Source organism: Fimicolochytrium jonesii (genome assembly GCF_025526975.1).
Source record: "Fimicolochytrium jonesii strain JEL569 chromosome Unknown EV422scaffold_10, whole genome shotgun sequence".
Taxonomy (NCBI): Eukaryota; Fungi; Chytridiomycota; class Chytridiomycetes; order Spizellomycetales; family Powellomycetaceae; genus Fimicolochytrium; species Fimicolochytrium jonesii.
Genome location: NW_026515677.1, coordinates 91,066 through 106,503, shown reverse-complemented (window position 1 = coordinate 106,503; position 15,438 = coordinate 91,066). Strand labels below are relative to the sequence as shown.

Below are 15,438 nucleotides of genomic sequence, written 5' to 3'. Positions count from 1 at the left end.
AATGCAAGAAGCTCAAACGAGAGCTACCTCAAGCCAACAATGGGTATGAAGCTGAACCACACCAGGCTAGACAGGGAACCAGGTTCCTCTTCATGGCAGCTATGAAAGGCACTGAAGTCAGCCCAGAGTGCTGTTTTATCGACTCAGGGGCCTCCTCACACCTGACACACATCAAGGAATGGCTCCAGGACTACAAGACGCTGGAAACTGAGATCCAGGTCCAGCTAGCTGATAACCGGCCAGTCCTAGCTATCGGAACAGGTTCCATCTCGATTAGAACACAAGGGGAGCACGCTGGCACCCTTCGAAACGTCTGGTTTGCTCCCAAACTGGAAAAGAACCTCATCTCAGTAGCCCAGCTGACTGAGAACGGAGCACAAGTCGAGTTTCCGAGTGCAGAATGCAGATTCAAGGGCGCTCTCGCCTTCAGAGCTCTCAAGGACAACGGCCTGTACACCATGACAGCCCAGGCTACCCCTGAACACGCCTACTCAGCAGGAGCACTTCGTAGCACACCCTTTCATATCTGGCATCGGAGACGTGGTCATCTGAATGCCCAAGATGTCCAGAAGCTCACCAACGGCTACCAACGTGATATCACAGTCACGGACATCCTGATGGTCACATCTGCAAAGTCTGCATGCTCTCCAAGCCGTCCAGAGCTCCCTTCCCGAAGAAACAAGCTACTCAAGCCACAGAAGTCCTGGCCCTCGTCCACACTGACCTCTGAGGGCCCATGAGGATGTCTGCCTTGGGGGTGGTACCTACGTTGCATCATGGATTGAGGACAAGTCCAGAATTGTCTGGGTCAAGCTATTGAAACCTTAGCTGATATAGGTGTATATGAGAGGTCACTAAGACTGGTTCGCCGATGACTGAGGGACGTAGCTGCCCAAAGGGCAGTGTTGTGATGTGGAAGACAGTAGTGTGGCTAGAGTAGTGCGATAGAAAGTAGTGTATTGAAGAGGATAACGTGAAGAGAGGGGATGGGCAACAGGTCTGCCTTTTATACAAATCTGGGGCTTCTTTCTTGGGGATTTAGCTATGTGGTGGGGCGTCCAAAGCACCCTCTGAGACCCCCTCAGAACGCCCAAGGCGTCTCTGAGTGCCGCAGTTAAAGTTGGTAAGGTTTTGCTAAGTCTGTGTAACCTGCTGATGCCCCAATGGACGTCTGCCAAGTCCGCGGAGCCCGCAGAAGGTGCTACAGGCTTCCACCAGCTCAATAAAACCCGATCTAGCTACTACAACCCGATCACAGCTCCATACGGGCACTACTGACCGCCATGAGCTCTAAGAACATCATGAAAGCGCAGTGCTGACGCCTGGATGTCTGGGAAATGGTCCAGACATCTTCAGAGCCTTCCAAGACGTGTCCTCAGTCTTGCAGAGCCTTCTAAGTGCCGCATCTTGATGCTATCTCAATACTCCCTCTCACTTGAAGGCTCTGCAGCCTCTAAGTGCATCGCAGCTCTCAGACGTGTGAAGTCCGGCATGGGGAGGGGCTTGGTGAGCGCATCAGCTATCATCTACTTTGTTGGGCAGTACTGGAGGGTAACTGTCTTGTGTGCGACTTGTTCACGAATGAAGTGGTATCGGATGTCGATGTGCTTGGTTCGTGCATGGTGAACTGGGTTTGTGGCGAGTGCCATAGCTCCTTGGTTGTCTTCCCAGATGCCTGTGGGGCCTTGGACGAGTCCTGTCTTGTCTTGGTGCGTGCTCAGTTCTCTGAGTAGAGATCTGAGCCACATGGCTTCTTTACAGGCGTCTGTGAGTGCCATGTATATGCCTTCGGTGGAGGAGAGTGCTGTAGTGCGTTGTTTGCGTGATTTCCAGCTTACTGGACCGCCGAAGGTGAAGAGGTATCCTGTGGTCGATCTTCGAGTGTCTGGGCAGCCTCCCCAGTCTGAGTCTGACCATCCCACGAGTTTGGGGGTTCCTTGGACGGCTCCCAGTCGAAGTTGGTAGTGTTTGGTCGTCTTGAGATACGCCAGAATGCGTTTGGCAGCTTTCCAATGTCCATTGCCTGGATTGGCTAAGAACTGGCTCACAGCTCCAACTGCTTGGGTTATGTCTGGTCTTGTGCCGATCAGTGCGTAGATCAGACTGCCTACAATGGCTCGATAGGGCTTGTTCTGCATCTCTGCAGTCTCTTCAGGCGTTTGAGGTGCCATTTCCTTGGTGAGAGGGCTTCCCACAACGCTGGGAGTTGATACAGGCTTGCAATCCGTACGTTGACAAGGGATGCGTATTTAGCATCCATGGCTCCCTTCCACTTGGCTGAGTCTTTGGAGTTTAGAGCTTGCTTGAGGGTTTTGGGCTCTGTGTGCAGTACTTCGATAGCCAGGTCATAGGCAAGGTTGCTTTGGCGTATTCAAGTGCTCTTGGAGCGTGTGATGCATCCGTAGTGCACCATGTCGCCGTCTTCCTGGTCTTCCTGGTCATCTAGGTCCTCTGGGGCCTCTGCCCATTGATCAGGGTCAGGTTGTGGGTTGGGAGATGCGTCAAGGAGCTCAGAATCCCCCCCTGCAGCGTGCGGGCGTAATTCGGTGGTGTCTGTGGGCTTGGGTGCGTGTGAAACGATGTTGTTCTGCTCAGGATCGAATTCAAAGCTCGCTAAGCTGTCATAGGAGCGATCTGACGTGTCTCCATGTGTATCTTCGTTATCCAGACTGTTGTAGAACTTCTTTCATTGACCTGCAGGTCTCTGGATTTGGTAATGGCGCCCTGATCATTGGGTTCGGGTGACTGGAGCCTCCAGGCTTTGCTGGAAGAGCTATAACCGAGAAAGAGGCACTTCTTGGCTTTGTTGTCCAGCTTTCCTTGGTTTTTCTTGAGAATCATAGCATAGGCTATGCAACCAAACACTCTGAGATGTAGGAGGACCAGCTTGCGAGCGAAGAATGCGTCGTACGGCATCTTGAAGATGTCTAGGGCAACCATAGGGCATCGGTTTGAAATGTGCACGGCTGCGACCAGGGTTTGTCCCCAGTATTCATGTCCAAGACCAGCCTGGTTGAGTTGGCATTGCGCCATTTTGACTAGAGTTCAATTTATATGCTCCGCTACTCCGTTCCGCTGTGGGGTGTCGGTATCAGCCGCGCTGGTGCTGGATTCCAGCCTTTCTGAGTGCGAGGGCAAATTGGGTGGATTTGTATTCAAATCCCTGTGTATTGAAGAGGATGTAGTGAAGGGAGGCCGCCCAGACACTTGACGATCAACCACAGGACGCCTCTTGACCTACAGCGGTCCAGTTAGCTGGAAATCACGCAAACAACACACTATGGCACCCTCCAGCACTGAAAGTGAATACATGGCACTCACAGACCCCTGTAAAGAACCTGACCGTAAGGATGATGGTGATATGGGAGTGTGGAGTCCTCTATGCCAAACTCCCTCTGCAAAAATCCTGCTCGGGATCATTATAGTAGGAAGCGACATCTTGAAGAACGTGGATGGAATACTTCTCATCCTGAAGTTCATATTTGGGTACTTCTTGAGGATAAAAGGAAGCTGCAAGGTGATATGGGCGCCAAGTGTCGAGTTTAGTGGGAGACTTGCAATCACAGAACGAGTGTCCAGATTGACCACATCGATAGCAGCCGCGGCGCTCGGGATGACCAGATGGTAGCGAAGGCGGACACTGATTGGCATTGGTAGCAGCCTTCACTTGGAGATTTTGCATACGATTGGTCAGATCGCTGACCACGCTGGCAGACACAGGTGCCGGTGGTGTTGGTGCGGGCACGGCAGCGGGGGTGGGCCGGAAGCATCGCAGTCAGGTATCGAGGCGAAGGGGCAGAGTTCGTTGTTTGTTGGGGAATATACGCCGGCGCTGCAGGTCGTGACAGCGGCGGACGACGGTCCTTCGGAGCAGAGTAAGTTCCATCGCCCTTGGAATAGTCGGCACACAAGCGGACAAGTTCTTCAATGTTGAATTGATTGAAGTTGGGGAGACCAAGAACCAATGCTCAGGTAGAAGCAGTGCCCAAACCGCAGATGAACACATGACTGATTTGTGAGCAAGTCAGTTCTGTGGCAACAGTGGCGATATGCATGTTGAGGTATTCAAGTTTCTATACCAAGGATTTGTGAGCAAGTCAGTTCTGTGGCAACAGTGGCGATATGCATGCTGAGGTATTCAAGTTTCTATACCAAGGATAGGAATGAGCTGCCTTACTGTTGGACAGTTTTGCCTTCGGTGCGGTGGAATGCTTGTAGCCCCTCGGCAACACGGGACGGGTCACGATCTTGAGCTTTGGTGCATTTGAGGACCATGTCCATGCGGACGTGAGTCCAATATTCGTCTTCTTTATACAAGGTGTACCAGGTCCAGGTAAGGTGATCATTTTTGTCGATGGCCTTGGACCACCACTGGTAACGATCCTTTTCTTGCACACCACAGAATGCTGCAACCTTGTTAAATGTGCGCAACCATTGGAGAATGCGGCAATTGTCTTGATTGTCCTTGGTGCTGTCGTATTTTGGAAGGCCTTTAACAACAACCATAGAAACACTGGCGGGAGCAGATATGTTGCTCTAGCGCTGCATTTGTTCGAGGGTGGGGTAGGTGAGGGCCACCATATCTTGCGGGGATGGATTATCATCATTGAAGGGATGACCGTGCAGATGGGCTCGAGCAGGGGTGGCACCGGCAGACGGTCGAGGGTAACTACTACCGATGAGACGCTGAACACCAGACAATCCTGGTGCTGATTGAGCATGGCAATGGTGACCAGGACCGGCATGATAACAGTCACGGCTATCGCGCCAAGCGGTGGCAATGTGGATAGTGTCTGCTAACTCTCGGAGCGCAAACTGGGAATGGTTAGCATCAATGGCATACTGGAGCGCGGTAAGGTAAACATGCTCCAAAGTCCCCGGGGCCAAAGCCTCACAAACAGTTTTGTGGTTGATCCCCATGTGGATGCAAAACCTCAGCAATCCGTACAGGACTTCAGCATCAATGTGCGATGTACAGCCATACAACCCCATCTGAACACTGTTGTAGTCAAGACGAGAAGCCGGAATACAGCTATTGATGAGGGCGAGAGCGTGGTCCGAGGCGCAGGTGCAAGCAGAATGGCTATCGCTACCCACATTACTACTGAAGGTCTCATCGAATTCGCTAACGCTGTGGGTTTGATCGCACCAAGCGTTGTTGGTTTCAAGAACAGTGTTATTCAAGGCCAAAGTGGATATGATAGGTCGCTTGTTTGTGGGAAAATCAATGGTACGCAATCGGGTAGGTACAGGGAAGAAGATGGATTCAAGGCCGGGTGATGATGGTAGACATGGGTGTATCTTGGCTGTCGCGAGTGCCCAAATGCAGGCTGCCCCATCAAGCGATCGGCTTTGAAAATGTTGTAGGTTGGAAGAATGTGGATTTGAAGGCGGTAGGTGCAATCAAGGATGTAGAATTCGATGGTGTTGGCAGATTTCTTGTTGGATGGTTGTTCAGATGGATGGATGGGTGGATTGATCAAGCCGTGAGTGCAGCGAGCAACGGTTTGAGTACATGAAGAAAAACTACAACAAAGTCAAATGACTGGGAAAACACTACAACTCATAAGAAAGTACCCAGCTACTGACCATACCACATAGTGATGGTCTAGAACGCTCTCTGGGCACTCCGCGGACTTGGCGGAGGCTTGTGGGACTCCTATAAAAGGCAGACATGTTGCCATCCCCTCGCTTCACTTCTTCCTCTGGGACATCTCTGGGTTTGATAATGGTACCTTGGTGGTTGGGTTTGAGTGCTTGGAGGCTCCAGGCTTTGCTGGAGGAGCTGTAGCCAAGGAAGGGGCACTTCTTGGCTTTGTTGTCCAGCTTGCCTCGGTTTTTCTTGAGAAACATCACATGGGCTATGCAACCAAACACTCTGAGATGAAGGAGGACCGGCTTGCGAGCGAAGAATGCGTCGTACGGCATCTTGAAGATGTCTAGGGCAACCGTAGGGCATCGGTTTGAAATGTGCACGGCTGCGACCAGGGCTTGTCCCCAGTATTCATGTCCAAGACCAGCCTGGTTGAGTTGGCATTGCGCCATTTCGACTAGAGTTCGATTCATACGGTCCGCTACTCTGCTGTGGGGTGTCGGTAGCAGCGCGCTGACATTGGATTCCAGCCTTTCTGAGTGCGAGGGTGAATTGGATGGATTCGTATTCGCCTCCTTTGTCCGATCTGAGGACTTTAATGTATTTCTCAGTCTGTTTCTCCATAAGATCCTTGTGTTCCTCCCATGCATCAAAGGTATCGCTTTTCTTGTGTAGGAGCTTGACCCAAACGATTCTGGACTTGTCATCAATGAATGATGCGAAGTAGGTACATACCCCAAAGGTAGACATCCTCATGGGGCGACAGAGGTCAGTGTGGACGAGTGCCAGGACATTTGTGGCTTGGGTAGTATGTTTCTTCGGGAAGGGAGCTCTGGACTGCTTGGAGAGCGTGCAGACTTTGCAGACGTGACCATCAGGGTGTCCGGTGGCTCTGATGTCGCGTTGGTAGCTGTTGGTGAGCTTCTGGACGTCTTGGGCATTCAGATGACCGAGTCTCTGATGCCAGATATGAAAGGGTGTTCTAAGAGGTGCTCCTGCCAAGTAGGCGTGTTCAGGGATAGCCTGGGCCTTCATGGTGTAGAGACCATTCTTTTTGAGGGCTCTGCAGGTGGGAGCATCATTTCTGGTCTTGATTGTGCATCCTGCACTCAAGGACTCCACTAGTGCTCTGGTCTGAGTCAGCTGGGCTACTGAGATGAGGTTCTTCTCGAGTTGGGAACAATCCAGACGTTTCAAAGGGTGCCAGCGTGCTCCCCGTGTGTTCTGATCGAGATGGAGCCTGTTCTGATGGCTAGGACTGACCGGTTGTCAGCTAACTGGATCTGGATCCCGGTTTTCAGCGTCTTGTAGTCCTGGAGCCATTCCTTGATGTGTGTCAGGTGTGAGGAGGCCCCTGAGTCGATAAAACAGCACTCTGGGCTGACTTCAGTGCCTTTCATAGCTGCCATGAAGAGGAACCTGGTTCCCTGTCTAGCCTGGTGTGGTTCAGCTTCATACCCATTGTTGGCTTGAGGTAGCTCTCGTTTGAGCTTCTTGCATTTGTTCCTCCAATGCCCTTCAAAGCCACAATGCAATTCCCCTTCTTCCTGACAAACCTGGCTGAACCCCCAGTCTCCTGCTGGTGTCCCCCAACCCCAACGAAGGCGTTTTCAGTCGATCTGACTGGTTTTGAGTTCTCTTTGCGCCTAGCTTTTTCATTCAGAAGCCTTGCCGTCAAGAACTCCATGTGTAAGTCATCTGCCCTGCTTTCCAGGCTCATAATGACTTGTTTGTAGCTGGTCGGTAAGCTGTATATTAAGGCTGCCATGATATTGTCTTTGGGCACCGGTGCACCCTGCTTTCGAGGCTCGTAATGACTTGTTCGTAGCTGGTTGGCAAGCTGTATATCCAGGTGTCGGGTACTGGTGCGCCGATAGCCTCCAGCTGTTGTGCTAGCTGTCCAACTTTGTTGATGTGGTCTGTGGAACTTTCGATGTAGGAAGAGCTTGCTGGCGAGTCCTTTTTGTTCGTGCACCTCAGCTAGCTTAGACCAGGCTTCCCAAGCTGTCTGAGCTCTATGCATGTGCATAAGTTGGGTGTCATTCAGACTTAGGTAGATGTATGACAAAGCTCTTTTGTCCTTCTTCTCCATCGATTCCTCCTCCTCCCCTTCAGACCCCTCCCCTTTTGGCGTGTCTCGCTGTATCAGCGCTTCCCTCGTTCTGCTTTGTCCCAGCCTCCACTGCCACCCAAAGTCCCTTTGCCTTTGACATCATCATCATACTAAACTTCCATGGATGGTAGTTCTCCCCCATGAACTTGTTCACCATGAGCATTGAAGTCTCTGAGTCTCCAGCCATCGTGTGTTCGAGCTAGATTTATCTGTTTTGAGTGTGTGGACGCGTTCTGATGGTGGTGTATCGGTGGGCACGTTTTTGGGGGTCAAGTAGTGCGTATCTCGTCGAGCTGAGCACTTTGGGATATTTTCGGCCGAAAATTGGTGATTTTGGAGGGATATATGAGGATCGGGCGTAAGTACCGACCGTAGGGGGTTGGGAACATCTTGAATAGGATTGGCGAAGACAGAGTGAGTGAGAATAAAGCTCAGGGCTCATAACCTATTGGAACCATAGCTGATATAGGCTAAGACTAAGACTAATTCGGCGATGACTGAGAGACGTGGGGACCGAGAGGACAGTGTTGTGATGTAGAGGAGAGTACTGTAGGAAGAGTGGTGCGAGAGAAACATGTGTATTGATGAGGAAGAAGTGAAGCGAGGGGATGGCAACATGTCTGCCTTTTATAGGAGTCCCACAAGCCTCTGCCAAGTCCGCGGAGTGCCCAGAGAGCGTTCTAGACCATCACTATGTGGTATGGTCAGTAGCTGGGTACTTTCTTATGAGTTGTAGTGTTCTCTCAGTCATTTGACTTTGTTGTAGTTTTTCTTCTTGTACTCAAACCGTTGCTCGCTGCACTCGCGGCTTGTTCAATCCATCCATCCATCCATCTGAACAACAAACAACCATCCAACAAGAAATCTGCCAACACCATCGAATTCTACATCCTTGATTGCACCTACCGCCTTCAAATCCACATTCTTCCAACCTACAACATTCCCAAAGCCGATCGCTTGATGGCGCAGCCTGCATTTGGGCACTCGCGACAGCCAAGATACACCCATGTCTACCATCATCACCCGGCCTTGAATCCATCTTCTTCCCTGTACCTACCTGATTGCGTACCATTGATTTTCCCACAAACAAGCGACCTATCATATCCACTTTGGCCTTGAATAGCACTTTTCTTGAAACCAACAACGCTTGGCGTGATCAAACCCACAGCGTTAGCGAATTCGATGAGACCTTCAGTAGTAATGTGGGTAGCGATAGCCATTCTGCTTGCACCTGCGCCTCGGACCACGCTCTCGCACTCATCAATAGCTGTATTCCGGCTTCTCGTCTTGACTACAACAGTGTTCAGATGGGGTTGTATGGCTGTACATTGCACATTGATGCTGAAGTCCTGTACGGATTGCTGAGGTTTTGCATCCACATGGGGATCAACCACAAAACTGTTTGTGAGGCTTTGGCCCCGGGGACTTTGGAGCATGTTTACCTTACCGCGCTCCAGTATGCCATTGATGCTAACCATTCCCAGTTTGCGCTCCGAGAGTTAGCAGACACTATCCACATTGCCACCGCTTGGCGCGATAGCCGTGACTGTTATCATGCCGGTCCTGGTCACCATTGCCATGCTCAATCAGCACCAGGATTGTCTGGTGTTCAGCGTCTCATCGGTAGTAGTTACCCTCGACCGTCTGCCGGTGCCACCCCTGCTCGAGCCCATCTGCACGGTCATCCCTTCAATGATGATAATCCATCCCCGCAAGATATGGTGGCCCTCACCTACCCCACCCTCGAACAAATGCAGCGCTAGAGCAACATATCTGCTCCCGCCAGTGTTTCTATGGTTGTTGTTAAAGGCCTTCCAAAATACGACAGCACCAAGGACAATCAAGACAATTGCCGCATTCTCCAATGGTTGCGCACATTTAACAAGGTTGCAGCATTCTGTGGTGTGCAAGAAAAGGATCGTTACCAGTGGTGGTCCAAGGCCATCGACAAAAATGATCACCTTACCTGGACCTGGTACACCTTGTATAAAGAAGACGAATATTGGACTCACGTCCGCATGGACATGGTCCTCAAATGCACCAAAGCTCAAGATCGTGACCCGTCCCGTGTTGCCGAGGGGCTACAAGCATTCCACCGCACCGAAGGCAAAACTGTCCAACAGTAAGGCAGCTCATTCCTATCCTTGGTATAGAAACTTGAATACCTCAGCATGCATATCGCCACTGTTGCCACAGAACTGACTTGCTCACAAATCCTTGGTATAGAAACTTGAATACCTCAACATGCATATCGCCACTGTTGCCACAGAACTGACTTGCTCACAAATCAGTCATGTGTTCATCTGCGGTTTGGGCACTGCTTCTACCTGAGCATTGGTTCTTGGTCTCCCCGACTTCAATCAATTCAACATTGAAGAACTTGTCCGCTTGTGTGCCGACTATTCCAAGGGCGATGGAACTTACTCTGCTCCGAAGGACCGTCGTCCGCCGCTGTCACGACCTGCAGCGCCGGCGTATATTCCCCAACAAACAACGAACTCTGCCCCTTCGCCTCGATACCTGACTGCGATGCTTCCGGCCCACCCCCGCTGCCGTGCCCGCACCAACACCACCGGCACCTGTGTCTGCCAGCGTGGTCAGCGATCTGACCAATCGTATGCAAAATCTCCAAGTGAAGGCTGCTACCAATGCCAATCAGTGTCCGCCTTCGCTACCATCTGGTCATCCCGAGCGCCGCGGCTGCTATCGATGTGGTCAATCTGGACACTCGTTCTGTGATTGCAAGTCTCCCACTAAACTCGACACTTGGCGCCCATATCACCTTGCAGCTTCTTTTTATCCTCAAGAAGTACCCAAATATGAACTTCAGGATGAGAAGTATTCCATCCACGTTCTTCAAGATGTCGCTTCCTACTATAATGATCCCGAGCAGGATTTTTGCAGAGGGAGTTTGGCATAGAGGACTCCACACTCCCATATCACCATCATCCTTACGGTCAGGTTCTTTACAGGGGTCTGTGAGTGCCATGTATTCACTTTCAGTGCTGGAGGGTGCCATAGTGTGTTGTTTGCGTGATTTCCAGCTAACTGGACCGCTGTAGGTCAAGAGGCGTCCTGTGGTTGATCGTCAAGTGTCTGGGCGGCCTCCCTTCACTACATCCTCTTCAATACACAGGGATTTGAATACAAATCCACCCAATTTGCCCTCGCACTCAGAAAGGCTGGAATCCAGCACCAGCGCGGCTGATACCGACACCCCACAGCGGAACGGAGTAGCGGAGCATATAAATTGAACTCTAGTCAAAATGGCGCAATGCCAACTCAACCAGGCTGGTCTTGGACATGAATACTGGGGACAAACCCTGGTCGCAGCCGTGCACATTTCAAACCGATGCCCTATGGTTGCCCTAGACATCTTCAAGATGCCGTACGACGCATTCTTCGCTCGCAAGCTGGTCCTCCTACATCTCAGAGTGTTTGGTTGCATAGCCTATGCTATGATTCTCAAGAAAAACCAAGGAAAGCTGGACAACAAAGCCAAGAAGTGCCTCTTTCTCGGTTATAGCTCTTCCAGCAAAGCCTGGAGGCTCCAGTCACCCGAACCCAATGATCAGGGCGCCATTACCAAATCCAGAGACCTGCAGGTCAATGAAAAGAAGTTCTACAACAGCCTGGATGATGATCATATGGATCAAGAGACATCAGCTTGCTCCTATTACAGCTTAGCGAGCTTTGAATTTGACCCAGAACCTGACAACACTGCTGCACGTGCACTCAAGCCCACAGATGACACCAAAGCACGCTTGCACGCTGCAGAGGGGGATTCAGCGGAAAACCTACCAAGGCCATCAATCAGCAGCGAGGAGTGAGCTGATATAAGTCCACCATTTCAGGATACAACGATTGGGTATTTGGCGTTTTGGCACTTGACCCATGGAGGGTGATCGGTGACGATGTAGAATTCAAATCCCAAGTTGATTTCCACCTTGACGAGTCCGAACACTGTAGCGGCCAATTTGCGCTCTGGTTGACCATACCGTAACTCGCCGTTGGTCCAGCTGCAAGAGAAGAATTTGCATGGTGTGTATTTTGTTGCGGCCGTAACGTTGTAGTTGTCAGCAGGATCAGCACAGTGAGCAAGCACCACACCCGCCCCAATACCGGATCCGTCACCAATGATGATCAGAGGGCAATTGGGAACATAAGCGTGCAGAACAAAACTATCAGTGGCAAGTTGCTTCACGTCTTGGAATGCGCGGGCGTATGTTTGATGGGCAGTCCATTACTTTGCGAAAGCGATGAATATCAGCGTAATATTTCTTGAGGAGGTTATTGAGGGGCTGCATGTGGAGACTGTAATCCGGTAGACCGTCAGCAATGAAGCCCAAGAAACCGTGGAAGGAATCTAGTCTGTTGGTCGCCGTAGCGACTTGGCCGTTGCCTGTGACCTTGCCCAACGTGGAAATACGTTCGGCACCAAACAAGCACTTGTGTTCGGATATTGAAGCAGTGATGTCAAATTGTTCCGAAGAAGGTGCAAATATGGTCAAGGTGCATGGTACTGAGGGACAAATCCAAGAGGTTGTTCACGCCCAAATACGCATCATCACGGAACATGTAGGTATGGTCCTTGAGATGGTTGACATCGCAAATCATGACATCAATTTGAAAGGAAAACCATTCACCAGTGTCACAAAAGCCCATAGACCCGACCTTGTACCGGTAGATACCCCAAGGAAGAAGGATGGTGGTTAGCCACCGGGTGGATTTGGCAAGAGGCGACTGGTGATATCCCAAGCAAAAAGTCGAAAGCTGAGAGGTGACGATATGGTGCAATGCGTTGTAGAACCAAATGTGCAGGTAAGATCGGGTACTGCATGGCTTGAATTTCACTATTGATCTTGAAATGGGTTCATATGACAGCGACAAAGTACTCGGTTGCCAGTGGGATCTGGCTTGAGGACAGGGCACATCGGTGGGACGCGCAAGAAAGTGCGAGGTACCTCTTCCTTGTTCCAGAATTTGGGGTCAAACTCGGACAACAATGAGTAAGGGCCACCACAAACTCATCAGGGAGATCAGTGGCAACTTGGAAGGTACACTCTCTAACTGGTAACTTCTGCATGGGGGTTGGATGTACTGAACGTGCAGGGCGAGCGGTGATAGTCACCCCAGCAATGACCCGTTCGAGATGGGTACGCTTCTCCGGGATCGATGACACATACAAGGGGTCGGTGTCGGCGTCGAGCATGCGAGTCATCATAGCATGATAGTTGGGGATGGTCACCTCTTCAAGGATGCCTACGGTGAGTAACAGGGGAGCATGGTCAGATCCTTGCAGTCCCGGCATGGTGTCACATCTGAGCAGAGGGGGATATGTGGTACCATGAGGTAAACCCAGGAAGATGTAAACAAGGTGTACACTGAGGTTGCGTTCTCAAGCATACTTGGAAAGCCACCAAGTGGTGTATCCAGCGCCAGGGTTGGCAAGAGAATGGCAGCTCACCATGTGTCAACGAAACCGTGTTTGACCGAAGTCATTAGATGCGCCCGTTCATCGTCGGTCACTGCGGTGGTGAGGAGAGGCAAGAGGGATGTACATCCGCGTCGGTGTGCATGATGTTGAAGTCACCGGCAAATATGATGTGTTGCTTGGCACGTTGAGCAGCAAATGTACAACGGGTGAGTTCCTGGTGAAGAGCGGCCTTGATGCAAGGGCTTCATCTCGAGCGCAGAGCCCATACCACCGTTGTGGTAGGATAATGCAGTGACGTCCAAACTGAACGATCAAGGCCCATCCGCCAATGTCCGGTAGACCTGTCAGCCAAGAGAGGTCCGATTCACTTGTGGTGGTGACCTCTCTACCCGCAAGAAGCGTTTGATGAACGTTTTTTCCAACACCCTTTTACACCCTGTTTTGTTTTGCAAAGCGACCAGAAGGCAGACCAGCATGGGCACAATCCTGCAGAAGCCACATGCGAGCGTCGAGATAGGCATCCAGACGCGGCGCATCCAGCGGCGGAGTGAATTTACATTTGAGGAAGCCAAACATGGCACCACTACGGATGTCGGCGAGGGTTTGGTCGTCATTGTGATCGATTTCAACATGCATGCCATCCGCTACTGAAGATGCGATGTTAGTGTCTCGGGTTTGCAAGTGGGTGCGGGGAGCAGGCGGTGGATCATTGACGATAGGGGCGCGTCCGTGGGTTTCCCATTCGCTATCTTCGTCAGTGGTAAGATGGCGGGCTTTGCGGGCATCCCCAGTACTGCCTTGGACGATCAACCAGGTGGAATGGATGCGCATGGAGTATAGGGAGTTCTTCCAATTGGTCAAAGCGTTGACCATCACAAGAAAGGGGCGTCCAAGGAGACAGTCGGCATCCATGTGGTCGATGGAGAGTACGTTCATGGGAACCTGATGACCGGCAATAGGGACGACCAAGTTGTGGACTTCACCCTCGATGGACGGGGAGGTGCCATCAACCTTCCGCAAACGAAAGGTGGGCACTGGCTTGGAGAGGGCCCAACAGTAGTTCTTGCACATAACGGAACTGATGGCGATGAGGCAATAGCCACCGTCGAAGAGACATTTGGTGGGGATGCCTTGAAATTGTGTGTTGAGCAAGTGCATACTCATACAAGAGAGATCAATTTTCGAAAGAGCTTTCATGTGGTACTGGATCCGAGAGTTCAATGAATTGTTGTCATCCGGGACCTCAGCATCGGGATGCCGAGCAGAAAGGAGGGGTTCTCAAATGCACAGAGCAGCGTGCAAGTCTTATTGACCAGCTTCATAGAGTCGCGCAGGCGTTCTCGTGAGGCAGGACTCCATTGGCGTAAATCCGCGAGACTCAAGCCCTTGACTTCGGTTGTGTTGAGGAAAGTGACAATGTCGAACGATGTACAGCGCTCGGATCTGGCTGGGCACTCGGCTTTCATCATCTCCAGTCTTGGGATCCGGACTTGGAGACCAAGGGGACAACGGAGGCGGGTCCGGAGATGCAGTTTTTGGGAGCGGGGATATTGAATTGGCGGCACGCTTCACCAGAGGTGTAGGGGGACGCACCGGGAGCAAGGGTTGTTGAGTATGCTGCACCGTGGGAACAGGCAGACGCGCGGCAACCGGGTTGTCAATGTCGATCGGGGTTGGTGAATCTTGGTCTTGAAAGCGGACCCAGGGTGTCGGAGGAGCTCGGGGAGGAGCACAACCCTGGCGTATCGGTGGTGGATGGATAGGTGGCGGGACACCGGCAGCCGTTTGAGAGCAGGTCGGATATCGCGACGAGGGAGGTGGACGCACTAAGCAGTAGTCGGCAGAGGAAGCAGATGACTGAGCGAACTCTATGTTGTGTGAGATGTAATACTGTGAAGTATGTATTGAAGTCTCGAGTAGAAAGAGGACGCGAAGTCCGAAGGGGAAGAAAAGAGTGAAGTCCCATACGCGGAAGCGTGGCGTAAGCAGGAGGGAAGTCACGTGGGGAAATAACCTACGGGAACCCTAACCAGGGACTCGGGAGGATGATACCTCCAACACCCCCACTCAAACTCACGAGTCTATCTAAGTGAAAGATAAATCTAAGCAATGAGTACAATGGTGCGGCCGTACGCGAAAAGCGGGCGGACGTCGGGTGAATAGCTATGACCAAAATGAAAGGAAATGAAAGAAAGAAATGAAAGAAGAGGGAAACGCCGCGAGTATAAAACAAGAGACAGCTGTCAGTCGCTCCAGAGAGGTAAGACCCATACTCAACCACCGTATCCCAGACTA

At 51.4% G+C, this 15,438-nt stretch overlaps 1 protein-coding gene across 1 annotated transcript; it reads right to left on the bottom strand.

Annotated features, from left to right (window-relative positions):
* Nucleotides 1–13,353: 13,353 nt before the first annotated feature.
* EV422DRAFT_36122 (uncharacterized protein) lies at nucleotides 13,354–14,454 on the bottom strand. The gene has a single exon (XM_053066646.1). It carries the CDS (start codon nucleotides 14,338–14,340, stop codon nucleotides 13,573–13,575), a length of 768 nt encoding a protein of 255 aa, XP_052925848.1. The 5' UTR covers nucleotides 14,341–14,454; the 3' UTR covers nucleotides 13,354–13,572.
* Nucleotides 14,455–15,438: the final 984 nt, after the last annotated feature.

Coding starts and splice junctions, on each gene's coding strand:
- EV422DRAFT_36122 (XM_053066646.1), bottom strand. CDS start 14,340: ATGAAAGCTCTTTCGAAAATTGATCTCTCTTGTATGAGTATGCACTTG.